Consider the following 27,399-nt stretch of genomic DNA (forward strand, 5'->3'; position numbering starts at 1 on the left):
TTTTTAAAACTGACGTTCAAAATATGAATGAAGTTTAAAAACAATGCTATGGAGGATCAGGGTGCAGAGTTGTTTTCAATATTGGGTGGCGGGCTGATTTGAGGCTTATTCCGGGGGAGGGGGCCATGATACTCATATTACGGTAGATGAATCTGATTTCTGAGGTGAACCTGTTGTATATTATACTGCAAATGACATCAGTTTCATCTCACTTTCCTTTGTGGTAGTTAGACACAAATCATCACATTTCTCCCCAAAAAACACATTTCAAGTCGAATTATTAGGGGGAACAGTACCCCCAGTTCAAGATTGAGGGAGATATGTCCCCCTCATCTTTCCGGGTTGTGCGCCAGTGATCGCTGGTATAAATGCTGGTTGAAAGTACCCTCAGGGGCTCCGCTTTATATCAATATGAAGTCGTTAGTGTCAGGATCTAAAAAAAGGGCTTTTTTTTTGAAAAATAAAAAAACAACCCAGTTGGGCCGATATGGGTTTTTCGTTTGTTTTTTTTTTTTTTCTCGAAATGTTTCAATGTCTTTGAGGTAAAAGTGTTACCATGTGATTTATATTTGAAGATTGTTATTGTCACAACTTGCAACAATTTTCTATTCACTGCTATTTTGAAAAATGGCCACCATTTTGAGATTTGAAATTTTATAGCCGAGAAAATGTATAGAGCAGTTCAGAATATTTCGTGCTTCTACCGTCAAAATTTCAACTTAAAAGTTTGAAAATTGCATCCTGTAGAATGTGTACCCGCTATTTTGAAAAATGGCCGCCATCTTTAAATTTTCTGTTGGATCGCCGCCAAAATATATTCAGGTAATTTAGTGTGTCTCGTGCTTCTACCCTGAAAATTTCAACTTAAAAGATCGAAAATTGCGCTTTGTAATGTGGATACCCTCTATTAAAAAAAAAAAAAAAAAAAGCCGCCATTTTGAAATTTTATGTTGGTATGCCGCCAAAATCTATACAGAAAATTTAGAGCACTGATTACCCTGATGAACCACTCCCTATATACCTAATGGAAATTCAAATCGTTCTCACAATATTACGAAAGTGATTCTGCGACACTACCGGCTAGAGTTGTAACTAACTGCATCGTCTGCTACTGGCAGTAGCTAAGTGTATCATTGGCTAATTCTATCAAACTCACTCGCTCTGAATGATTTGATTCGTTCTTGCTTCTGGCAGTTCATGGTACCTAACTCCCTTGAGTGGCGGCGCCACGGTTTCAGCGGCAAGAGTAGCTGAAACCTCTTATACAATATTATTACTCTATGATTTAAAGTGTCTCATGCTTGTACTGAAAATTTAAACGTAAAAGACAGAAAGTTGTAACCTGCAGTGTATGCGGTACAGGCAAACAAAGGAACAAATGTAGGCCGAGTCATTCCAGGAGCCTCAGTGACATTCGCCAAATATGAATACCAAATACATTGCTTTAAAACAAACATACAATTCATGTTTTATAAATTAAATGGTTTTATTGTTGAAGTTTACTTTCGATACTTTGTGCGTTCAATTACGGGAATTTCCCGAGCTCTTGTTGCAAGACAATTCTTTCCCGAAAATTAATTTAAAACAAGTAACAAAGATAAAATTCATACTTTATAAGACAAATGTTTCCAAATATCTTAAATGAAAAATATATTCCAACGTAAAATAAAATAGTTTTATTGTTGAAGTATTCACTTCCGATACTTTGTGCGTTTAATTGCGGGAATTTCCCGAGCATTTCTTTCAGGACGGGTTTTTCCCGAAAATGCAGCTTTCTTACTGTACGTTGAAATTTCCACTAGTACGGAAGTTTGAATTCAGCACTTCAAATAGTAAGCGTTACGTAGTCTTCGGAACTCCGAGCATTAAGCTTCTTAAATTTGACAAGAATTTCTACTCTCTTGCTGGTGTTGATTCTAAAGAATGCTTATTTGAAGAGTAGCAACAAATGAGTGAACTAAACTGTTGTTGGAAAACCAAATTTTTCTTAAGAATACTTGTGTTACCATTAAAGTGAGAAATAATCTAATAGTTTTATTAATGTATTTACATATTTACTTGTAGTACCGACACCTATGGCCGTAAACCAGTCAAATGTATAATGGATAACGTCCCTCGGCGTCGCCGAGTCGGCGAGCACAGTATACACGGAAAATATTTTGTAAAATATAAAATCGCATATTTTACTCCAAACAGGCTATAAGCATAATCCATACATTAATTTGTTCTATAATTATCTCAAGCTAAGATTTTTTTAAAAATATTCATTCAGTGCATTCAGAACTTTAAAGATCATATTTTAAATATTGTTGTATACCTTAGCGTGAAAGTATCTAATTCGCCCAAGAAAAGTCCATAATCTGATAAAAATGAGTTTCAATGTGATCACCTTAGTTGTACCAATAATATACCAACGAAAAGCTCAAAAACCCAGTTACTTTTTTTCTGGTGGGTCCAACCTGAATAAACGACTGGGCCCACTTGTGCAAATCCTGGTTATTGTCCTTATTTAGTTGAGGAAGTAGCCTTTCCGTTGATTTCCTTATTCGTACAGTTGATTTCTGTGACTGAAAAACTTGTCGTACATAGTTCACCAGCATTTCTGTGATAGAAGGACGACAAATGTTTAGCATAGATATCGTGTATCTTGAAACTTTGCATACCACTTGGAAATAAAATTAGTTTGGAGGATCTTCCTGAACCGAATGTGGAAGTACCTTTTCACAATAAACTACTTGCAGTTTGAGCACATAAAATGATTTTCTCGTCTGTTTGCGAATTCTGCAAGCTAGAGATCAAATCTGGAACTGCTGGACAGCAACAGAAACGAAAGAAAATTGCAAGTTGTTCTGTCAGTCTGTGGTTATACGTCATCCGCCAATCAGTTATAGTAAACTTATATTCTATTATTATTATTATTATTTTACGTTGAATCTACGAAAGAAGTAATCCGTACCATAGATTTGTGTATTTGATTGAAGTTTGTCATGGAATTATTGGCTCATGCCTGTGAAGAAGCCTATTACGTTGTCTTTTTCAGGCCAGGAGAATGTTTTCATCTTTTGATTTCATAAAATATATTTGAATGAGCTATAGGGAGTTTATAATATAATCTTACCGCGTCGAAGCATTTTTGTACCAACTACAACAATTACGTGTACAATATTCATCAAACAGGTTGTTTTGGAGGAAGGAACGGAGGAGGAAAAGTGGGGTTAATGTTTTTTTTTTTTTTTTTTTTTTTTGTTGTTGTTGTTGTTGTTGTAATAGTTTCCATGGTTTATGAAGCATATGAAACCAGAGTTTTACTGTTTTGCTGGAAATATTGTTAGCTGTTAACGTTTGCCGGAAATATTGTTAGCTGTTAATGTGTATTTGTTGTTTATTTAAATATTATGGGGCAAACTGTATTGAGTCCACTCATTTTCTTATATTACAGAGCCTTATAATCCTGACGCTCCAAGTATGGATCCAAGAATCTCGTGGGGAACTCATGGACCACCACCATGTAAGTATTGATCATATAATTTTTCACACTCACTTCCATGTTCCCTGAAGACAGTTCGTAAACATCTGCAACACATATTTCTAAAACTTCAATCAAAAATCTCCGAAGATGGTATAAATTTCAATTACAGATAGGCAGTTACACAAACATTCTAAAGACCTGGAAAATCACAGTCAGGGAAACGACATTTGGTCAGCCAAAGTCAGGGAAACATATAGGTAATCAGGGAAATTTGTCCAATATATACCTTACCACTTGCATCTTTTTCATTATAGCTTTGGAAATATTTTACAGTATTATTAAAACAAAACTAACCAAAGCATCAAATATATATATATATATTTATTGTAATCGCCCAGAGTATCGGGTCACTGTTCGGGTACCATTTATTTGTAATCGCCTGATTGTAGTCTGTCCTCCGTTGCCCTCTGTGGTCCTGCCAATGAGTATTCTCCTGAGACCTGGACTTACCTGGGAAGGACGTTGAAGGACCTCTCCAAGAAGGGATTACAAAATTGTTCCCAAATAGCTCGTCGGTCTCTATGATGAGATGAGCATTAGGCGCCGAGAGGTTCGGATGTCTCGTCTCGAAAACCTCACGGGCGATCAGACGGTCATCCAGACCATCACTCACACACACACAACGAAATCTCACTGGGTTAAAGGACACTGTACTTATTTATTAGAGGCGCGGGAGACCCGGGTTCGATTCCCGGCGGGAGCTCCTGTGGTTCGGATTCCACGTTAATCAGTAGGTCCACGTCTCAAATAGCCTCGTTGCTGAAAGGGACGCTAAACTAAAATCAACTCAACTTATTTATTAAATACTATTAAAAAGAAAAATAATGAAGAGAAACGACACAGCACTTAACACTGATTATGTATAATTATTTGCTTTATTAAAATCACACTTCACTTTTCACTATACTGTAGCCCTTATCACTTTGATATATATAAGATTATAATTGAAATTTCACTATAAATACTTTTCTCACACCATTGACGCACTTGGGGGATTAACACTGGGGGAAGTGTCGCCGGGATAATCCCACGTACTAATCTCGTTGCTACTCCAAACAGTCCTGAAGAGTCGACATGAGTCTTCAGCAAAATTGAATAGTCTTCAAAGTGGAATGCTAATGGTGGAGGTCGCGTTTATAACTGTTGCACTAGGTATATGAACCTGGGACTTATTGATTGGGGCTAACCGTAAGAAAACATCCTTCACCGGCTAATAGCTTATGCCCCTTAACACAATATTATACTAGAAGCTCGACACGACGTGCGTGGTTGCTGCTTCGTAACGTGGAGTAACACTCCCCGAACCAAGAAGTTCGAGATGCGAGCTGCATTGGTCCATTAATCAATGTTGGCAGCTCATTCTTAAAAATACTCGGGTTAAATCACCTGTAGATACATGCAAATAGAATACGGAAAAGAATTGATGTTAATTTTAGTCCACTGGCCACGACGCACGGAACATTGCGATAACTCGGTCGTGTGAAACGACAGGTAACGAACTGGAAAAGCGATATGGCTGGCGACGATCGGACACTTGAACACCTGGTCTACTCTGATCTGCACTAATCTACTGCAATATTTCCATAAACGATTAAGGAAAGCACTTAATTCAGTTCCAAATAACTGTAGAATATATACTGTGCATATTGATAAGTCAGGGAGAAACACTGAAAAGATTCGTCGCTCACTGAAACGTTCTCACCACAAGCAATGTTTTAAATGTATATATGAAAAAACAATGAAAGACTTCTTTGTACAGTTGCGTGGGAAGGAAGTAATTCCCACCAAACAAAGAACATATTTGCGTCGTAGAATAAAATATAAATCGAAAAAATAACACTAGTCGGAAAAAAAAAAAAAAACCTTTTCTCTGGCACACGGAAGAAATACCTTATTCTAAAAGAACTTTTCACGTAGAATTCGAATCTGCAATCAGTTTTTCTTCATCACCCTCAGTTTTCCCGTGACAGAGGTATTTTCGGGAAATTTCCCCTCAAATTCTCCCCCCTTTTTTACCATTTTCATACCTGTAGCTCGGGTATCCTTAGGTATATAAACATACAAATTATATTGTATGTTAGCTTGATTTATACTTAGTAACCCCTCTAAGTTTCATAAGAATCGCATTATTCTTTCTAGAGATATAAACATATTTATATAAAAAATATGCTATGTGTACTGTTCATTTTACCGTATAAAATCATATATAACTTCCACGAAAATTACAATATAAGCACGGTTTATACCTCATTGGATTTGATATAAAACATATTTTCAGTGATGTATACACGGTGTCACCTTTTTTTGTATGAGGGATTTTGTGGGAGATTCCCTCCAAAAAGTAGTTTATAAGATTTTTTTGTCCTAACTTGCTATTTGTATATAGTGATACAGAAACAGGAACTGCACTAAAACATAATTATGTCTACTTAATAAATAATACAAAATAGTGGTATCTTCTTAATAAATGAACACTTACTTACCTTAACTAAAATGTTTTAGTTGTCGACTTTCTTCTGTGTTTGGCTTCTGGAACATCTCTCTTGAGTGTCCAACAGTAATCAGCTAGCATTTGTGAACTCCACTGTCCGTGGTATCTCTTCTCCATGGAGGAAATGTCCTGATGAAAGCGTTCCCCATGCTCATCACTAACAGCACCAATGTTTTCAAGAAAGAAATCCAGGTGGGAGTCTAGAAAGTGAACTTTAAGGGACATGTTGCAACCCATTTCTTTGAATGATTGCAGGAAATCACTCACAATTTCACAGTAATTTGGGGCTTCCTGGTTTCCTAAAAAAATTCTCTGTTAAACATTTAAATGAACACCAAGCTGCTTTCTCAACCGGAGTTAAGAGATCCTCAAATTTTTGGTCACGAATCAAACGTCTTATTTGGGGGCTTACAAAAATCCCTTCCTTGATTTTAGCGTCACTAACCCGAGGAAATTTTTCCTTGAGGTAACAAAATCCTGCATTACTTTTGTCCATTGCCTTAACAAAGTTTTTGAAGAGCCCCAACTTTATGTGAAGAGGAGGTAGAATTATCTTATCAAGGCTCACCAGTGAGGAATAAACAACATTCTTCTGTCCAGGAGTTAATACACGCTTTGGCCATTCCTTCTTGATGTAATGTTCCGTTTTGTTCCTGCTGTCCCATTCGCAGAGGAAACAACAATATTTCGTATAACCAAGCTGCAAACCCATTAACAAAGAAATAACTTGTAAATCACAGCAAACAGTCCACTTGTATTTCTCATACTGAATTCTTTCTAACAATATTTTGATGTTTTCATAGGTTTCCTTCATATTAGTTGCATAAGCCAAAGGCACTGAAGGAAATTTGTTGGCATTGTGCAAAAGAACAGCCTACAAACTAGTTTTGGAAGAGTCAATAAATAATCTCCACTCTGTACTTATATGTGCATGTCCGAGTGTATCCATCACAGCACAGACATTATTACAATACACTAAATCATTTTCTTGAGAATAGTAGTTTTGAAACTCTGTATGACGGTTTCGAAAAATACACACTTTAGTGTCACGATGGAGCAGATTCCAGCTTTTAAGTCTAGAAGCAAGAAGTTTGCCTGTATCTTGGAGAGTTTTAAATCTCGTATGAGGTCATTTAGTTCACCCTGAGTTATCAGATGGGGATCCAATGTAGATGTGCTTCCTACATAAGTAGGATCATCTTCTTCATTTGGAACTTCAGTAGTTGCCTCAAGTACGTAATCGTCATTTACCGTAAGATGAGCAGGAGGTACTGGTACAGGTAATTCTGCACTGTGTGGAACTGGCCTAATTGCTGATGGCAAATTAGGGTACTGTACTTTGTGCTTAGATTTACTGGTTATTCCTTTTATCTGTATCGTACAAAAGTAGCAGTCTGAAGAATGATCTTTGGTTCCCTCCAGATCATCGGTACTGCGAAGTTCATGTTTCGTTCACGATTTGCCCACCCAGTCAGACGTTTCACGCAAGTACAACAAATGTAGTGAGGAGCCCAATTCTTACCTTGGTCTCCTACACAGCAACCAAAATATAACTGATAACACTTCCTCACAAGTGGAGTAGAACATCGACGTTGCGATTTAAATGTCAGCTCCCCACATACATAACAGAAATTGTCCGGGTGATTTACACACTTCCTCGGCATCTTGTATCCTTTAAGGTATCACACACACACACGAATCTACACTCCATCAATCATGAAGCAGCACAAGCGTAATCTAACTCAGTGCATCACCACACAACACAAACTATTCGAACTCCACAATGCACAAACACTTCAACTTACACGCGGCCACATCTAAAACACGTCCAGCTTGGACCGTCACTCAACGCTACTAAGTCATAAGGCTACGTGAGTCATCATGTTTTATGCATTGTTGCCAGATCAAAATATTAAAATGTGACTTATTTTCCACAGAAAGCATGCATGTATTTGTGCTTGTATTTGAGTATCCATCTATATGCCGACAATAATACGTCAACGTTAGGTTTTTGTGTTTGGTAAAAGTCTTGCATAGTATATTCTTTATTACCTATAAATAGACACAATAGTTTATATCTCTAGACGGAATAACGCGATTCACATGAAATTAACATTATTTATTAAGTAGACATAATTATGTTTTAGTGCAGTTCCTGTTTCTGTATCACTATATACAAATAGCAAGTTGAAACAAAAAAATCTTATAAACTACTTTTTGGAGGGAATTTCCCACAAAATCCCTCTAGAAATTCCCTCATACAAAAATGGTGACACTGCGTATACATTTTTGAAAATATGTTTTATTTCAAATCCAATGAGGTATAAACCGTGCTTATATTGTAATTTTCGTGGAAGTTATATGTGATTTTATATGCACTAATGAATATGGTAAAATGAACAGTACACATAGCATATTTTTATATAAATATGTTTATTTCTCTAGAAAGAATAATGCGATTCTTATGAAACTTAGAGTATAAATCAAGCTAACATACAATACAATTTGTGTGTTTATATACCTAAGGGACCCGAGCTACAGGTATATATATATATATATATATATATATATATATATATATATATATATATATATATATATATATATATATATATATAAATGAGAGGAAATTTTACAAAAATCCCTCTGTCACGGGGAAACTGAGGGTGATGGAGAAAAACTGATTGTAGATTCGAATTCTACGTGAAAAGTTCTATTAGAGTCAGGTATTTTCATTTCTGTGCCAAAATCTTGTTCACTATAGTGTAATCACTGTCTTTGCGAAATATACAGAGCGTCCAGAAATTAGGTTTTTCACCAAAAAATTAAAATCAGTTAGTTGGCAACACTGTGATATGGTTTGAGACTTACGTGCATAAACGCTGAATGGTTTTTCATCTGTAAAAGGGTTATTTGAAATAGTTAAATGACTTGCTCACTCTCTAGAACATGATGAGTTTCCTGCATGAGCTGTGTTGAATATCCTCCATGGTTCTCCAACGATGAGTTGATGAGAAGGAAAGGGGAGATTTTTTTTAATACACTGGTGTGAGGAATGAGGCATGGGTTAAACACCTGTATTTAATAACTTTTTTCACTGTAAGTGCGCGGAAGGCGTTCATAGGGCTATTTAAATTCTTACTTTTAAAAAAATGCTTTTCGCAGAATGTTCTAAGTGTTCCGTTTCGATCACTTTATTTGGTATAACATGAAGTAAATATACACACACAATAACTATTCATGAAAATATCAACTCCAATAAGTATCAAACGTCTCAATAAAAGTTAGTAAATGTCTTCTTTTAAAATATATTGATATCTGTATTTAAAACATTAAAATATGAATGAATATGCAAATAGCAAACATGTTAAACGTATTAAAATTATTGTCAAAGTCTCAATATCTATATATATAAAAGAGAACGTACAAAATCCTTTGTCCGCTCATCACGCTAATACGGCTGAACCAATTTCTTTCATTTTTGGGGGGTTATTAGGATTTGGACCCTAGATGGTTTTTATCATATCACTTTAATTTTTAATTACCAGTGTCTTGAGATAATTGACCATTCAAGTGTCCATAACGTACAAATCCTTTGTTATTAGTTCATCATAGGTAAAAATATATAAATACGTTATGGACACTTGAATGGTCAATTATCTCAAGACACTGGTAATATGATAAAATCCTTTGTCCGCTCATCACGCTAATACGGCTGAACTAATTTCTTTCATTTTTGGGGGGTTATTAGGATTTGGACCCTAGATGGTTTTTATCATATCACTTTAATTTTTAATTACCAGTGTCTTGAGATAATTGACCATTCAAGTGTCCATAACGTACAAATCCTTTGTTATTAGTTCATCATAGGTAAAAATAAACGTATTCATATGCAACCCGCATGACCGTGTCACTCGGCGGGTTAACATAAATGACAGGCGATATACAGCGGAAAATAGCTTGAATCTTCTGTTTAAAATTTTTTAATTGATTTGCTTATTTTTACAGACACTTTTACAATATGCCAGCACCGGGATGACCGCAGCGAAGCGGGGCGGGTTAACATAAATGACAGGCGATATAATGTTAAGATTTACTGCAATCTTCTATGGTTTTTATCATATCACTTGAAAGCGAAAAAGTAAAAATTATCTAAGTAACAAAGTTTATTGCGTTCCGGGGTGACCGCAGCGAAGCGGGGTGAACGCTGCTAGTTACTGTAATATATTTGAAAAATATGAAAATCATTGAAAAAGTAAAATGAATGAAAACATAAACACATTATAAACTGACAATGTGCAAACAAAATTAGGTTTTCACCTGTATGGCCTCTTTCTTCTTCTTCTTCTTCTTTTTTTTTTTGTTTAGTAGTGCCTTGTGTTGTTTAAAGAAAAAGAACGAAAAATCGTTTTTCCACAAATAAAAAAAAAAAAAAAAAAAACTTAAGTGTCAAAACTGACGTTCATAGTAATTCCAACAAACAAGCATGATTCTGTATATCAAGAAAAGAAGATTGTGATTTCGTGGACATGTATAAAGAAAATTCGGTACGTCACAAAATCAAAATGACATCTGCTCGCCATGTGTGTGTTTATTTTTCGGGATCTATATCGATATCTCTAAGACGGCTGAAACCTCATAAATAATTAATGGGCCATATCGACTTTTTGAGTGTTATAGTAGTGTATGATTGAATTCCGGATATATGAAGGCCCATAAATATGGAAATTACCGGTATGGGCTGCTTAAATTAGTACAATACACATTGGGCCACGGAGAACTTTGCATTTGAATCAATTTTACACGAATCTCGAGGGAACACTTCGCGAATGTACCTGTTGAAAACCAACATATAGATTACTATATCAACGAATGCGATATTTTAATTTCAGAACCGCAATTTAGCAAAAAACCCTTTGTTTGTTTTCTGAATCCAACACAAAAACTTGTTTCCATGATAATTCTTTTATTTACATTTAATATCAGTCCTACAAGTAGTCTAACCTTCGACTATGACACTTTCTCGCAAGTTAACTTATAACCATTTAAACAATACAACAATGACCGTTAAAAACAAAGGGAGAAAATGAGACAAAATAAATTGTAGATTACCACATTGACCTGCTGTAGCCACGAGAAGTCAAAACATTCACATGGGAAGAAAATAGTCTTCTGAATGGGTAGCACTTTTTGACAATTTTCTTTCTCTGGCAGATTTTTTACAAAAATAAGATAAAATAAAAATATGTTTAAAATAAGTCTTGAAAAATACAAATGTTTAAAACGTATATAAAATTTGATTTAAACAAAACCAATTGTTTAATAAGAGTTTTAATTACTTGTTTTAAACAAAACAACCCTGCACCAGATACGTATTTCTAGTTGCCATGGTGACCTAGCACTCCGAATTTTTCAACCCAGATATATATATATATATATATATATATATATATATATATATATATATATATATATATATATAGGGCCGGATTTAGGGGGTGCACGTGCACCCCCCTTCCTAGTAAATATACACTACCTAAAGTGAGAAGCTATGAGTGAAGATAGCAACACTTTCCGAAAATTTATTGTCATGTTTCGATTTGGGCTTAAATCAAAGGGAAACTATTGCAAAATCGATAGTTTAAGTCAATTTTCTGAAAGTTCAACAAAAGAATTCTCCGAGAACAGACACTTGGCATTTCCAATGCATTTCCTCATTCACATCACAGGTGCCTAAAGGCATTTAAAAAATTCCAATTCAATTCAAATGTACTGGCAGTTATTGGTGCACCTCCCTCAGAAAATCCTTTATCCGACCCTATATATATATATATATATATATATATATATAATGGTTGTGTGTGGGTCCCCCTTGATGAGTTTCTCGCTACGCCACTGATGTCTGATATGTATTTGATTTATAAACTAAATTGCTTGCAAGCAAATGAAATGTCCTTCCTGCTTCCCTGGTGGCCAGTGTATGTGTAACTTTGGTGTATGTAGTCCCGGGATCGATCCGTGGTGGGAAGTGACCTCGAGCTTCAATGACATTGGGCAGTGCAAGTGTGTTGTAAAATAGACATATCTGGTGGCTACCGGCAGTGAGCTCTTTCATGGCTAAGCGCTTAGCGTACGCGCCTTTGGCCTGGGAGACCCGGGTTCGATTCCCGGCGTGAGCTCATGTGGTTCGGATTCCACGTTAATCAGTAGGTCCCATCTCATAAAGTCTCGTTGCCGAAAAGGACGTTAAACTCCAAATCAACTCAACTATCGGCAGTGTCATCACAAGAAGTAAAGTCTTATCAATAAGCTTATATTAAAAACTTCACTCTTTGATCATTTCTCTTTTTAAATACAGAACAATCAAAGTAATGCTATTCTCAAAAAACATGTGCCCGTGGCCTAAGGTGTTTACTGAATCTTAAGTATGAGGGAAAAGAAAGCAGACTGAAAAACCTGGAATTTATTTACTAGTATAATGGAGATTCTTTTTAAGCCCACCTTAGACCCCCTGTCGCCAAGGATGTTTAAACGTTACTCAAGCGTAACTCCAAGACCATCAGAATTGAAGAAGAAGAAATATAGGTACGAAAGGTAACCAATAAAGAAAAGAAAAACATAGAAATGGTACTCATCATAACAAAAATATGTCTACTTACACAAAAATGTTCTGCAGAATTTCAATATCTTTCATATCGCTAAAATCAAGGAACAAAGCACCTTGGGTTCGAGGGAGAACTGGTATTTATTGGAACCAGTTTTATCTTAACAATCTCAAGCAGGTACAACATAGGTGGTATTTCGAGTAACGCTAATCCCGTAGTGACTGTAACTACAGTACCAAAATGCAGAATGTTCCAGTAAGTAACGTTATTCAGAGCGTACCATTTTAAATGTTACACTGACTAATAACGTTATTAATTAGGTGCAGAAATGGGTTACGGAATAGTAACAGTAACAGATAACGAATTGTAAATATTGCACATTTCGTTAAGTTATCCACCCTTGCCCGTAACTAAGTATGTGTATTCTTAAATTAAATTTTTTCAGTATATTTTATCGTCTAGTAATACGCCAGTGAATATTTTAGTATTTATGAATCGTAATTATATTATGTGCATTTATATGATAATATATTGTAATGTTTTTTATACTAATTTTGAGAAAGTTATATGTTAGTCACAGTATGTCCCAAAACTATTTGAAATTTATTAGCAAAATTGCTAACACTATGGAGGATTTTTAGAAATCAGCATGACCAAAGATTTGGAATACAAATCTTTACGTTTCAGCCATAGCAAATGGTATGGAGGATTTCCTTCAGAAATCAACATGGCCAAAGATTTGGAATACAAATCTTTAGGTTTCAGCCACACCACCAGTGACGGATGATTTTCTTTAAAAAGTCGACATGGCCCATTAATTATTTATGAGGTTTCAGCCGTCTTAGAGATAGCGATATAGATCCCGGAAAATAAACTTATTTTCTTTCTTTCCAACAGCATGAAGCCGTAACGTTTTATGAAAATCACTTTCTGTCAATTATTTCATATGCTCGATGACTGAATTTTAATGTGTTAATAAGACCATTTTGAATATTTTGTAGCGAAGATGTCTAAGAAACTTTAACTGTCTTGGAATGACATAACTGTTTTGTAGGGAATTTAATTTTGATGTTTCATTCCGACCAGAAAGTTGTAATGTCGTTGACTATATTTTTTGTGTTTGTATCCTGTTTTTCTTTTAATAGGTCTCATGTATTTTGTCTTGCAGAGACATATTTTACGATGCTACGAGAGCATTTGTATTTTGTGTGTTTACACATCTTTTTCTAGGTGGAAGACGTACATTATGTTCCAGGGAACATACATGTATTTTACTGAATATTAAAGTGTTGATATTTCAATTATGTATAGAAACATTTTTCAAAGTGCCTATGGTTGCAGGCCTTTTCACGTTTCTAGTTTTGAATCGTAGGAAACGATCGCATATTTTGTGTGTAAGTACGTGTAGTATTACACATTTTTTCCCACCTATGGTTTTGGTCAATTCATGGCGTAATGACCGTTGCTTTTCAGGAATGTTTGGACTAGTGAGTCAACTTCCTTGATTCAGACCTTTGAAAAACTTGGATAGTTTTCAACGCTTTGTTAATATTTTTTTTTTGCAGACAATGCCCACATGTTCTGGTAACCCTACAATATTTACGTCTTTTGGAATTGAATAACAATTATTATTCTAGACCTAAGCTAATAATAACTTTGTTTCAGAGTGAATCATTTGATGTATTGAACATTATTGAATTAAAGCTAAATACTTCGATAAACCTATCTTGTTATTGACAGCGAAGTACATTTTCTGGCCTGTTTTGTTATAACTTCTGTTGCTAAATTTTAATCATTTTAAGATAATTTGAACTCGTTTTCATAAACGAAATGATGGAGTATTGGGCATGACTGTTTGTGATAACATTGAAAAAAACGTATGTTTAAACATTTAAAAAGCATGTGTGTAGATTGTTCTACATTCTTCTTGAGGAGTAGAGCTTATTATTGTTATTACTATTTAATTTCAGTGAATTCGGGAGGAATACGGAATGTCGCGCCTCGCCAGGCGCCTTATCAGCAGCCACAGAGGGAACTAATTAGCGTACCTGTCGCAGATGAATCTCAGAGGTACGACCATAAATTTGAGATGGATGGAGGTGCTTATGTAAGCGGAAACAAGGTAAGCGCCAGAGTTTTAATTGATTAACTGAAAAGAGAGACATGCTATTAAATATTTACAATTACTTTTCTCCGATGGGCACAATATTACGATATTACACGCACGCGGGCGCACGAAAATAATAATAATAATAATAGTAGTTTTTCAATCTGAAAGTATTAGTATGGATATAGAGAATTCCATTAGATAAATCATTTAGTTGTAGTTCTTCCGCTTACTGTTAACGTACAAAAAAGAATATTGAATTAATTTAATCAAAAGGCACATTTTTCTCGTGATATTGTCTACTTGATAACTCTAAAGACAGTTTTGATATTTGCAGAACATTACTTAATCAAATTGTTATGCTAATATGTGTTAAGTTTCTCTTCCCATTGATACCACATATGCAACCGAGTGTCATTAAATGTGAGTCATGGGTCTTGCTAATCGGTAAGATTATTAGTAATAACCATGTATGTAACAAGTACCTAAAGAGAGTTAATCTTAATTTCATGATCTGGAGCCCGTTTATGTATGTGTTGGAATATGTTTCCATATAGAACTATGATACATTTCTGAATTTTATGTTTTAATGGCAATAACATTTCACAACCTGAAGAACAATAAACTGTGAATTCAGAAAATAGCAACGTAAAGTTTAAATAAAGGAGTGGAATATGAAAATATCAATGCAGTGGTACTTGAACCGATCATAGCTTAATTTCACTTATTTTTTTTAAAATTCCTTTTTTTAAAAGTTTGGCGATTAACATAACCCACAAGATTAACTCTTTTTCATACATTTCAAGTGATTTATTCATGTGTTTTTAATTGAGATTCTTATTTTTTTTACTTTGTGGTGGACAAACATCGTGTGCGTGGGTTTTCTCGGGGTTCTCCCGTTTCCTCCCACTTTCTTCATTCCACCATTTCATTTATTTCTCATAATCACCGTCTCCTTTAGCTTAACCGGCATAACCGTGGGACGTAAAACTCAAAGATTTCATTTCATTTTTTCTGATTTTTTTTACTTTGTTCGAAATCATATCGTCATATGAACACTAGCATTTTCCAACTTATATATATGTTTCTTTCTTTGTACAGGAGGTATTGAATGAGCTTCCGAAGAGAAAGACTGGTTTTGACTATAGTCGATTAGGTCCACGGAAAAACAATCTAAACAATTGCTCGCTAGGGTTGAAGAAAATACCAAGTGGCTTAAATAATATTGCACGACTTAATGAACATTTTTCAAGATTTGGGAAGATAGTAAATATTCAGGTAAGTGTATAGTGCATTATTATATTACCGTATAATTCATTTAATCAAGGAACCAGTTCTAAATCAAAATCATGTGCACTGATTGATATAATGTTTGTGTTGTAAATAATGGATTTTCAAGTGAGCTCATATCTTAATTATTTGTACAGGTTAATACAAATTTCGAAAGTTCTGAAATTTGGCGAAAGATAAGAAATATACATTAGAGCTTTTGCAAATAAAATACCATCCGTATACTGTAGTTTTCGTTTTTCACACACCGGACATATACGCAAGGAATTATAGCAGATTTTATTTTATTTTATTTTATTTTATTTATTTTATTATTATTAACTTTAGTATTTCGTTGTTGTGTTTCAATTTAAGATTTTAACTGTTGAGTTTTTAACATCGCTAAAACTTTAGGCCATCTTTCGGAGTTTTTTCTCTTTTTTTAAATCTGCTGTTCATTCATCATAATTGAAGTGGTGGTGCTTATCGTCGGCAAAAATATCCTCTTTTCCCATATGCAAAGCACCAAGCAGATTGAATTCTTATTTTCCAAATATTATGATTAACACTTGAATATTTAAATCTACTATAGAAACTGCATTGTATTTGAAAACTTACAATAACGAGAAGAAAAATGTAATTCATTCGTAATATATAATATTGCAGGTGTGCTATGAAGGGGATCCGGAAGCTGCCATCATTACCTTTTCTAGTCATGCTGAAGCAAATGCAGCGTATCGAAGCACGGAAGCCGTTTTAAACAATCGTTTCATTAAAGTGTTTTGGCACAATAAGAAGAACAATGAGGTTAGTACTGTTAAGAACACATTACAAAATTGGTAACTGGTATTGAGTATTATTAAATAAGTTCGACATTACGAACAAGCATTGCTGTGACTTGAACTGTATGTTTTCGCAGTACCACATTGAAATAGTAGATATCATAGGTAGACAATTGGTCACATCCGTATACTTGGAAAATGTGTGTAGTGACAAACGTGTCAAAGTAGTTTTTTTCATTTTTTTAAATAGAGGAACTAGTGAATAATTAACAATTAGTTATACTTACTGCAGCACCCAAGTTGTAACGACATATCGACGCTACATCCTTTTCATCATCTTCATGTGTTTATTTTTAAGAAATACGCTTCTAGTAGAACTACATACTTTGATCAGTTTCCTCCGTTGTAGAGACAATGTCGATATTTCTTGAGTCACCACTGTGAAAATTCCTCTTCGGAAACTACTACTACCTTGTTCTACCGTCTTTCCAAAAACAAGTTAACAACTCACTGCTGTGGTGTTTATTCCTTCAGTATTTTCAAAATCTTTTATCATTTTCGGAATTAGTGAATACTCGAAGAAACCTATAAAAGTTGTAAAAGACTTAAGTAATTATTTGCTTCGTTTTATATACTCTGTGGTTGTAGAGGAGAAAATAGTTTCGTTTAGAATAGAAACCAGGATATCACACATTAATAGGAGTGTGTTAATTGTTTGGTTGCTCAAAATTCTAAAGAACTTAATGCAGCATATTCACATTTAGTTTTACATCTAGGTATAATAAAAATAAATTCAAAAAAGTTGACAGGTTTTGTTTTGTAGTTTTTATATAAATTGTAGAAGAATGAACTTCCATTGTTGTATATTTGTCTTGCATATCAGTCAAATGCTTTTAGGTAGAAAGGAATTACTCAAGTGTATATAAAACGTTACTGTCTATTACTAGTGACCTTACGAAACGTTGACTGTTTAATCTTTTCGAGTGAGGTAAGATGATTTTTCTGCCTAGAAGTCCTGAAGTGAGGAAGTATAGAGCAGTAGTTCGAGAGAACATTTTGATTGTTCCTTAGAGGAGAGGAAGAAAAGTCATACTTGCGATATGTTGGAATGTCAGATATGTCTGTAGGGAAAAATGAGTTGAAAATAAGTTAGAAAAAAATAATGACGATTCCAAGTTTATATTTAACTCTCTACTCTTAGTAATTTCCAGCAATTAATGTAGTAGTGCTAGTTGTTACAGTGTTAACTTTTCTCACTAGTGTACCATATATAACGAATTATGACCCTTAGGTTGGATACACGAATTAAAATTCCCGATCATAATGCAACAAAACATTAGACAGACGTGCTTATTGCATTAAGTTTTAGACTCGGTATTTTGCATTACATCTCTGAAGTGGGACTTGGTTTCGCGAAGCTAAAACCAACAGCGATGAATCCATGTAGTTTTCTGACGCTTTAACACAGCTGACGAAAATTTTATAACACTGAAACTATACAAATGTCAGGAAATATACAATCCACTGGCTACTGCTAGTGTTTTTACGTTACCCTTTACAATTTCATGGTACGAGAGGGAGGAAAATACACGACATGAAAGGAGAGCTAAATAAAATTATCTTTTTATCTTCAGGCTCATGAGCAACAGAGTCGCCACATTTAAAGTACAAAAGTGACTAAAATTGTGGCGGCTATATTTGCACACAAAAGCAAGAATTTGAATTTCTTATTTATAGCACGAATTCCACATTAAATTCACACTTTTCATTTCAAGTAACAGTTGACCGAACGTAATAAATTTTTAGACCAAAATGTTTATTAAAGAAACGATGTGTGTGAATAAGGAAATAATAATAGCAAGGCATTGGTGATCTCAGACGACCGAATAACAATCTGTGTGTTTGAAAACGACAGTATGTAAGAAGTTTATTAGTATTTCCGTACTGTTGTTTTTATTCCTTTACTCGTTTTCGTTAGTTTTTCATTGTACTACTTCTTGAAGATGCTTAACATGTCTATGAAAAATTGAGTTTTAACCGTGAATATTATCGTTCAGATATTGAATGTAAGTGCTTATACATATGCAAACGTTTTTATTTTAGGGTAAGCAAGAAAATGTCCCTCCATCTCGTCCATCTGTAAAAGAAAGATTAGGAGTACAGCATCCTACTAAGGTTCTCAACACAGTTCAACCCAAGGCACCTCCTCCTACTCAAGAAAACGAAAAGGTTTGTGTTAAATACTTTTTATTCAGCTTAGTTGTTCGGTTCATATGTTAATAGTCAATGTTCCTGAAATTTTGATAGGTTATAGTTAAAAATGTTTCATTGTGAATTGTTCACTTTCAGATTTTGATTTTTGGTTTAAGAAAGAGGTGTATGTTCCTGTATATATAAAAAAGTCCCTTTCTAAACCTAGAATGTGTTACAGCAAGTTCTATTGTCATGTGTGGAAGTAATCGATTTGCTTTCCTGATCTGTGTCCTGTTATTTTATTTTAAAATTAATGTATTTGTATATATTTATAATAGAACATTTACTTATCTGAACCCTAACTAATATGATATGTGGTGCAAGGAACTAACATATAATGATTGCAAAATAACTGCTCGTCTTTTATTTCTCGTTGTGAGAAATTAATTTTTATAATTAATAAATTAAGTTGGAAAGATGATATTTACCTAACCGTATCATGATTTCTGGGAGGAAGTTTTGCTAGATGGCAAAGAGATTTCTGTTGAAGGGTACAACTTGCAGTTGAAACCAAGTAGTAATGTGTTGCGTTGTATTTTGAGGAATAGAAACATACAATGCTGCGTGGCTGTGGTAATAATTTGATTTCATTTGATTTGATTTTAGCGTCCCTTTCAGGAGCGAAGCTATATGAGACGTGGACCTACAGCTTAATGTGGGATCCCAACCTCATGAGCTCCAGCCGTAAATCGAACCAGGGTCTCCCATACCAAAAAGCGTGTGTGCCAACCGTTTAGCCACGAAGAAGCTCTCGATGGTAATAGCATTTCGTAGTTAATAAATCACCCTCCTGATATTTTCCATATCCTAAGGAAGCTTCAAATTAGTAGGACGTTTGTGTACACTATTCAGAAGTTCATTGAATGAGGTTGGTCTATGACTTCCTTAAGGCAGATTGTCCACAAAGTGTAAGGACTCCGTAGCTTGTGGAAACAGGAATAGCGAGAATTCGTCCAAATCCATCAGGCACCAATGAGTAATTGTACAGTAGATGGAGGCTTCAAAAATATCAAAGTTGTTACTGCTTTATAGCGACTTGGAACTGGTGGTTCGCAGAAGAATTAAACTGCTGAACTGATAAAGGTGCAAAAATGCAAACGCCGCGTGCAGCGTTGTGCTGAAAATGGACACAGACGAACCCTCTTTGTCCATGAAAAAATTTTTGTAGTCGTTCAAACTGGCTATTGCTAAAATGACTGCATATGTGCATCATTCACTTATATTGCGTATGAGAATTCTCCGAGAGGTTCAGCAACCTACCTTAGTTATAGTGTTTGGTAGCATGTGTGTTCCTACTCGATTGCATTTTTTGCGAACCAATAGTTGAAACTTTTACAAAAGAATTGACACAGAACTTCAACACGAGTCTGCACCGGCTCACAAAGCAAGGGTTAACTTACAAATGATACCAGAGAAATGGACACAACGACTTCATTGCATCTAATGACCGGCCTTCGAGGTCACACAGCAATCTAGTTGAGTAACTATAGTTACGAACTGAGAGAATGATTTGTGCAAAATGATATCCCTAGGCTGAAACTCATTGGTAGCGGTAGTAGCTTGTTTTCCCTTTGACGGTGCAGTTGCCGTTGACTGGCCTCAGTGACTTGCAGTGTGTGAAGACTTGTGGTGATCATTCTGGAAAGTGATTGGTGCCAAGTGTTCACCGACTTTAAGATATAATACACTAGAAGAATATGTGGTACATGGTTTCCTATCTTCTTACCATAATAATTACTTAGTCTCGGAGCTTTGTGATACAACTATATATATTACCTGTTGTAATATATTGTTTGAAAGAACTACAGTTGCAACGATTAATTTATAAGTCATGTAGAGGCAAGTGCAGGAACATAACAAAACATTTTACTCATTTCTGATTTTTGTTTCTGTGTAATCCTTGCGTTTCCAAGTTTGATCTGTGGTCATGAAGAAAGAAAAATAAGTTTATTTTCGGTGGTCTAGTAGCTAGCGCGCGTTCTTTTAGTGTACGAGGAAGAACATTGAGTGTATTTGGTGTTTCGAATTGCACCTTAAAGTATAGGTACCGTCTCATATAGCCTCGATGCTGAAAATGAACGCTAAACTTTACCAAAGCAAGAATAAAAATTACAGAACTCAATAAAGACATCAATCAAATAAAGGAAACGCACTTAACTGTGAAAGAGTCGTGCGGGAACAATGTAATTGTGTCTTCCTATTTTTATCCACTGTGACCAGGGCTATAGGGAGAGCCATATCTTGGAGTGCAAGGATTAGATAAGAAGTCACTAGAATTAGATGTTTGCCAGTGGTTAAGGTTTATTCGTTTTGGTTTTATTTTGCATTAACCAAAACATTCAAACTGCCCTCGATCAGTGCATAGGTGAAATGGAGGTTAAAGGGGAAGAGTGAAGTGTGGTTGAGAAGAAAATAAAGTCACTGTGTATAATTTTACGTGCCTGTAGCTACACTCTGTACAATATACGTGGTAGGTACAAAATAAACACGAGTACTTATTAATACATTCATTACATAGAAATGTAAGGTTTTGCATAATGCCAACTTCAAAGATAGCACCTTAGACACTTCTGTCATCACGTGTACTGCTATTGAGCTACTGTAGGCCAATTTCGGTAACTTCTTTGTAGCGCACGTGTGTGTTTATCTCTTATCCGAGCTGAAAGACTTGATCAAAGGTATAGGTTTGCCTTGGGGAATAGTTCCAATATATGTTTTTTTTATTTTTGAGCGTACCACATATATTCGCAGGCATTATTTGTAGAGTTATGTGTTGATGAGACTGTTAATTCGTACTTTTGTGATGGGATGTTGAATAGTCCTTTATCAATTATGGCTCAGTTTTTACGTCTGGGTTTGTGGCACTTATTCCATAGAAATGTGGAATATTTCACGAGACTAGTTTTCTAATGAGAGTGTAAACGTCGAAAAGTCTCTGGAACACAATTTTGGGCGAAAGCTTTAGAGTCTTTCCGGTTTTAGATTTTGTTTTTCGTTTTTACTGAACTGTGTGCTTCTAAGGTTGGGAGGGCTGTCTTCGGTTGGAGAACGCTGACGAATGGCTCTTACTGTAGTTGAGAGACGATGTGGGAGAACAGATACGAGTTTCCCAAATGGCTGTCATAAGATTGAAAACGTTTGATGTGGTGAGGTCGGTAACTCTTGAAATGAAGGTACTGTATCAGATTCGTAAGTTTGATTGTGTCTCATTCTTGGGACTCCTTTTTTATTTTTAACGTGAACCTTCAAGGTGTGTGAAGGTCCAGATGTATAAAGTGAATTAACTGAACACTTGCGTAACTATAGGAATAGGTTCACTGCGGGTTTTTTGTGGGTTTATATATGAAAAATATCGTCTGTGAAATGCCTGCGAGGCTAGGTGGTTATGAGCGGAGAATTTGTCGTCCCAGTTACTCTATGAATAAGTTGACATAGAGTGGGCATGGGTGTTCCTGTGGCAATGCTCTTGATTTGAGGATAGTATCTTGTACTGTGAAGTCGTTCAAGGGATGAACTAATTAAATTAGGAATTTTGCACTAGATAAACAAAACATATGGTCAGAAATTCTTCAGACACTGAGCACATGGAATATTGGTTCATAATATTGTAAACTTTGTGTTGCTCCTGTCTGTTTGGAAATTTCTTTGTTCCAACTATATATATACGCACGCTGTGAAGAGTTCAGTTGGACACCATGTTGTGGACATGCTTATTGCATGTTCTGGATACAAGTTTTCACCTCGTTTTCTGTAATTCATTTAATCCTAAACAAGTTAAGGAATATATTACAATGGTAGTGTTATGTTTATGATTCTTAGTACGTTACTCTTAGCCTTGTTCAGTACGCGATACTCAAGATTGTGGTAATAATGCTTCTTAACAAACTTTAAATGGAAAATGAGATCATCATCATAATAATTAAGTGCCTTTTGCTGTACGTGAAGGAAAGATTTTGTTTTCATTGTATTAGTTGAGGCTGAGTTTGCAATTATTTTCTGACAGGCATTGTTGAATTTGAAGAATTCGACTGTATTTTCATTAATATTTCAGATTTAGCAATAATGATTTTGGACCATGGAATTATTTTCTGTGATTCTGTACAAAAAGTACGTGTTACTTTTTATATCAGTTTGCAAGCAGGAAAGAAAAGATAAAAATAAGTTGATACTTCGTGGTTCATCCCTATTCACGAATAATATTCAAAGCCTTGTAGAGGAGGTTAAGTATGGATGGACGGTAAAACAAAGAAAGGAAAGATGTGGAGATAAAAACGCTGACAGCCATCACGTTTTAGTCAGCAAAACCGTTTTTCTTGTACTCATACATAATGTTGTTCCAAGTTTGTGCATGAAACGGGACGAAGTATTACCAAAGTTTTCAGCAGGTTTTCTATCATCTACCTCCTCTTTTATTTATTTATTTATTTATTGTTACTATTATTATTATTAAACTACTACTACTACTTGGAAACTATAACACGTAAACTGCATATTACAGATGGCTTTTGTGCGCGTTGGTAGTCTTCTACGTATTATTGTATCTCTGCGACATGTAAATGAAAATAATGATTTGTATTATTTATTTGTTTTGTCAGTCATGCGTACGGGTGGCTGAAAAATGGATATCTATGTAGATTTTTTAAAAATGAATGTGAAAGTATTATTATTTTTTTTTTTTTTTTGTATTTCTAAATAAATTTGAAAAACCTACTAAAGTTGCTTCGTATTATAGACATGAAAGTTTGTTATTGTTTATTTATTTGTTACTGATGTACAAAAGAACTGTGAAAGCAAAATTATGAGAAAAAAGTACTTGACACGAAAAGATTTGATTTGAGGTAGCGTTCTTTTTAACAGCGAGGCTATATGAGACGTGGATTTACAGCTTAACATGGAATACGAACCACTTGAGCTCTCGTGGGAACCAAATCGGGTCTCCTTCGCCAAAAGCGCGTATACTAACAAAGCTCTTGGCGCGAAAGAGGACTGAAAAACGAGTTATTTTTCAAAATTACAAAACACAGGGATTCAAGTAGCCGAAGATCATATTATTATACGAATAATGAATGAGACGTTTATGGTGGACGAGGTACGTTACTTGTGAGAAATATTTTGTAAGTGCGCAGAATTTTATTTAGGAAGAGTGGGGAAATATATATTTCGGTAGACCAACGAGCATCTGCCATTAAACTCAAATAACATTTGTGGTGCTTGGGGTTCCGGATTCGATCCCAGCCGCCGCCAAGTGAGCTTTGTGGTGGACAAACACCGTGTGCGTGGGTTTTCTCGGGGTTCTCCCGTTTCCTCCCACTTTCTTTATTCCACCATTTCATTCATTACTCATCATCACCGTCTCCTTTAGCCTAACCGGCATATTCGTGGGACGTAAAACTCAAAGATTTCATTTTTTTTTTTTCAAATAACATTTGTGTGTCCGTCCATCTGTTTCACAATAAGTCTTCTAAAATTCCACCGATTTTAATGAAATTCAGTATGTATCTTCCGCAATTCTTCCGAAATAAACTTATTGTTTGGGATTGTAATTCATGAAGAATAAGGGGATCAAATACACCCCATGTTGTGTGTTTGAATATGTGCATACACAATAGTTTTGCAGTAAACGTAAAAATGACTCGATTTTGACAAAACGTAGTACATGTTTACTTCAGGGTTCCATTGATCTCAACAGCTTGCGTTTAAAATCTGCCAAGAATGAATTGGTAAATTTATCCCCTTCCCACCTTCCATTAAGAAAAAAAAAAAAAATAGTTCCACGATAATTTCCGTAAAAAAAGTGTATATATAAGGGAACATCAGAAGCTAAGGTTACATGGCCGATATTTCTGGAGTTTTGTCTGTTATGGAGAAATAAGAAGTGTGGGGTAATTTTAATACATGGAGTTGGCAGCTGGGCAGAGTTTCAGCCACACGCCACGTACGACGCTACCGCTTAATTATTTGATTTCTGTGGGCGAAACATAAACCTGGACTGAAATTCCCCGACAGCTGGTAGAGGTTTACGGAGAGACTGTGATGTCTCGTCAGCATGTCGCAGAATGGTGTCGAAAGTTTGCAGCTGGTAGAGAAAACGTCACCGATGAGGAGCGCAGTGGCCGACCCAACACGGCATCAACGGAATTGAACACAGCTCGCATGGAGGAGCTGATTCAGGACAACAGGAGGATCACGCTACGGCATCTGATGGTAGAATTGGGGAATGTCGTTCGGAAGCGTACGTCACATTGTGCACGGTAGTCTGCAGTACCGGAAAGTTTGTTTTCGGTGGGTTCCACGCAGTCTGTCCAATCAATACAAGGAGAAGCGCATGGGGCCAAGTCTGCAACTTTTGAAACGGTTCTTCGCGGAAGAAAACTGTTTTCTTCATCGCATTGGCACAGCTCACGAAATATTAATCCACCAATACACCGCTAGCAGTAAGCGTCCATCAGACAAGTTAAAACACTCCTCCTTTCCAAAGACAAAGAAGTTTAAGTTGACTTTATCTGCCGGGGGAAGGTGATGGCCACAATGTTTTGGGACAACGCCGGTGTCATACTCCTGAAGTTTTTGGAAAGAGGAAACACAGTGCCCGCTGATCGCTACTGTGAGACCTTGACACAATTGCGCGAAGTAATCAGGAGGAAACGACCAAGACTTTTCACTAAGTGCGTCATCTTCTTTCACGACAACGCGCGTCCGCATACAACCTAGAAGACCACCACGCTGTTGAAGCAGTTTCGATAGAAATATAATGTGGCGTATATTTTCTTCGAGACTTCTGAATCATCTCCTCTGGAGGTACCTAAAATCAGTAAAAAGACGTAGATTGATTTTGATATAATATGATGTATACACAGTGTTGCAATTTGAAATCGAGACTGATTCTCAACATGTGGTGCAGCTGTGGTGCAAACAAAAGAGGAATGTTTTATGAGTAACTAATACCAATGCATTAATCTTCATGTAACTTATACCAATGACAGTTACATGTGTGGACGTGGTGAGTGTAGAAGGTGTTGCCAAGCTGCGTCGTGAGTTACAAACAGCGAACGTCAAGTTTTGTGCTTGTCTGGGTAAGACTGCTACAGAAACTTATCAAATCTTGCTAGTGTATGGGATCATTTGTTTATCTCGTAGGCATGTATTTGCATGGCACAGGTGTTTCAGTTAGGGACAGGAATCAATTGAAGACTGCAAACATCCGGGCACAGCAAAGATAGGGAGAACACAGGTTTTTTTTCGGGGGGGGGGGGGGAAGTGAGGGCACTGATCACGGAAGACCAAAATGGGACACTGCGAGTCGTTGCTGAGGAGTTGCACGCGAATAAAGAAATAATAGTAACCCACGATCTCAGTAAAAGATAGGTGTGTGCCCATTTCATGCCTCATTCCTTAACAAATGACCAACAGAGACAGAATTGATCACTGCAAAGAACTGATTGCTGTCGCCAATAGGAAACAACTTCCTCATGAATATCGTTACATGGGTTTTTCAATATGACCCGTCGATAAAACGTCAGAGTGCAAAGTGAAAGTCGCCTAACTTTCCATTAGCCAAATAAAACTGCGCCAGACAAAATCCAATGGTGTTTTTTACGATAGTAAGGGCATTATGTATAAGGAATTTGTATCTAAAGGACAGATAGTTAATGGTTTCCAACTGTGTTAAGGCTGTGTGTTATTTCAGGGTTTCTACAGACCTGGGAAGTCAGGGAGAAATGAGGAAATGAAATGTAATCTGGGAAGCATATTAGTCAGAGAAATTTATCAAATACATACCTTACGAATAAGAAAACTGAAAATATGCTACAATGGGCTGCTAGTAGGTAGAAAATACATATTTCATAATATTTTTAGATCACCAGTTTAATCGAGATGAGCTAGCCTGTAGCTCAATCAATAGAGTGGTCAACTGCCAATCCAGCGGTTCGTTTTCAATCCCTGGTGAGTGTAGGAAGTGTTTCACCTAGGCTGTAGTCCCGGAGCTTGGCTCAGCCTCGGGAAATGAGTGCCGGAAATGGTCCCTCCCCTAAAAATATATGTATATATCAGTTTCATAAAGAAACGAGCGCGTTCTATAGAATTGAGACATTGACCTCCCCCCCCCCCCAAAAAAAAAGTAATCCAGAAACTGAAAGAGAGAGAGGGAGAAGGAATCAGAAATAGCATTTAAAATTTTAAGTTGAATTAATTTCATAAGGAGTTTGTACCAGTGAGTGAGCTATACAGTGAACATGAAATGATGATAGTGCATGTCACTTTCTTGCAGGTTATAATGTCAGGAAACAATATAACGAAAACAGTTTACCTGCCAACTGCGTTGAAAAAGCCAGCGCGTTGATATATAACTGAACATTCAATTG

The 27,399-nt window shown here is 35.8% G+C and overlaps 1 protein-coding gene across 1 annotated transcript in view; it reads left to right on the forward strand.

The window, feature by feature from the left end:
- Positions 1–27,399, forward strand: part of swm (Zinc finger protein swm) — a gene marked incomplete in the record, with an annotated part of 120,499 nt that overhangs the window by 54,373 nt on the left and 38,727 nt on the right. The window contains 5 exon segments of the mRNA XM_081728467.1: positions 3,440–3,508; positions 14,596–14,747; positions 15,834–16,010; positions 16,668–16,808; positions 18,887–19,012. Coding sequence (XP_081584593.1) covers positions 3,440–3,508; positions 14,596–14,747; positions 15,834–16,010; positions 16,668–16,808; positions 18,887–19,012 — 665 coding nt within the window.

Source organism: Thermobia domestica, chromosome 10, assembly GCF_964235325.1.
Source record: "Thermobia domestica chromosome 10, izTheDome1.hap1.1, whole genome shotgun sequence".
In the NCBI taxonomy this organism is placed as follows: domain Eukaryota; kingdom Metazoa; phylum Arthropoda; class Insecta; order Zygentoma; family Lepismatidae; genus Thermobia; species Thermobia domestica.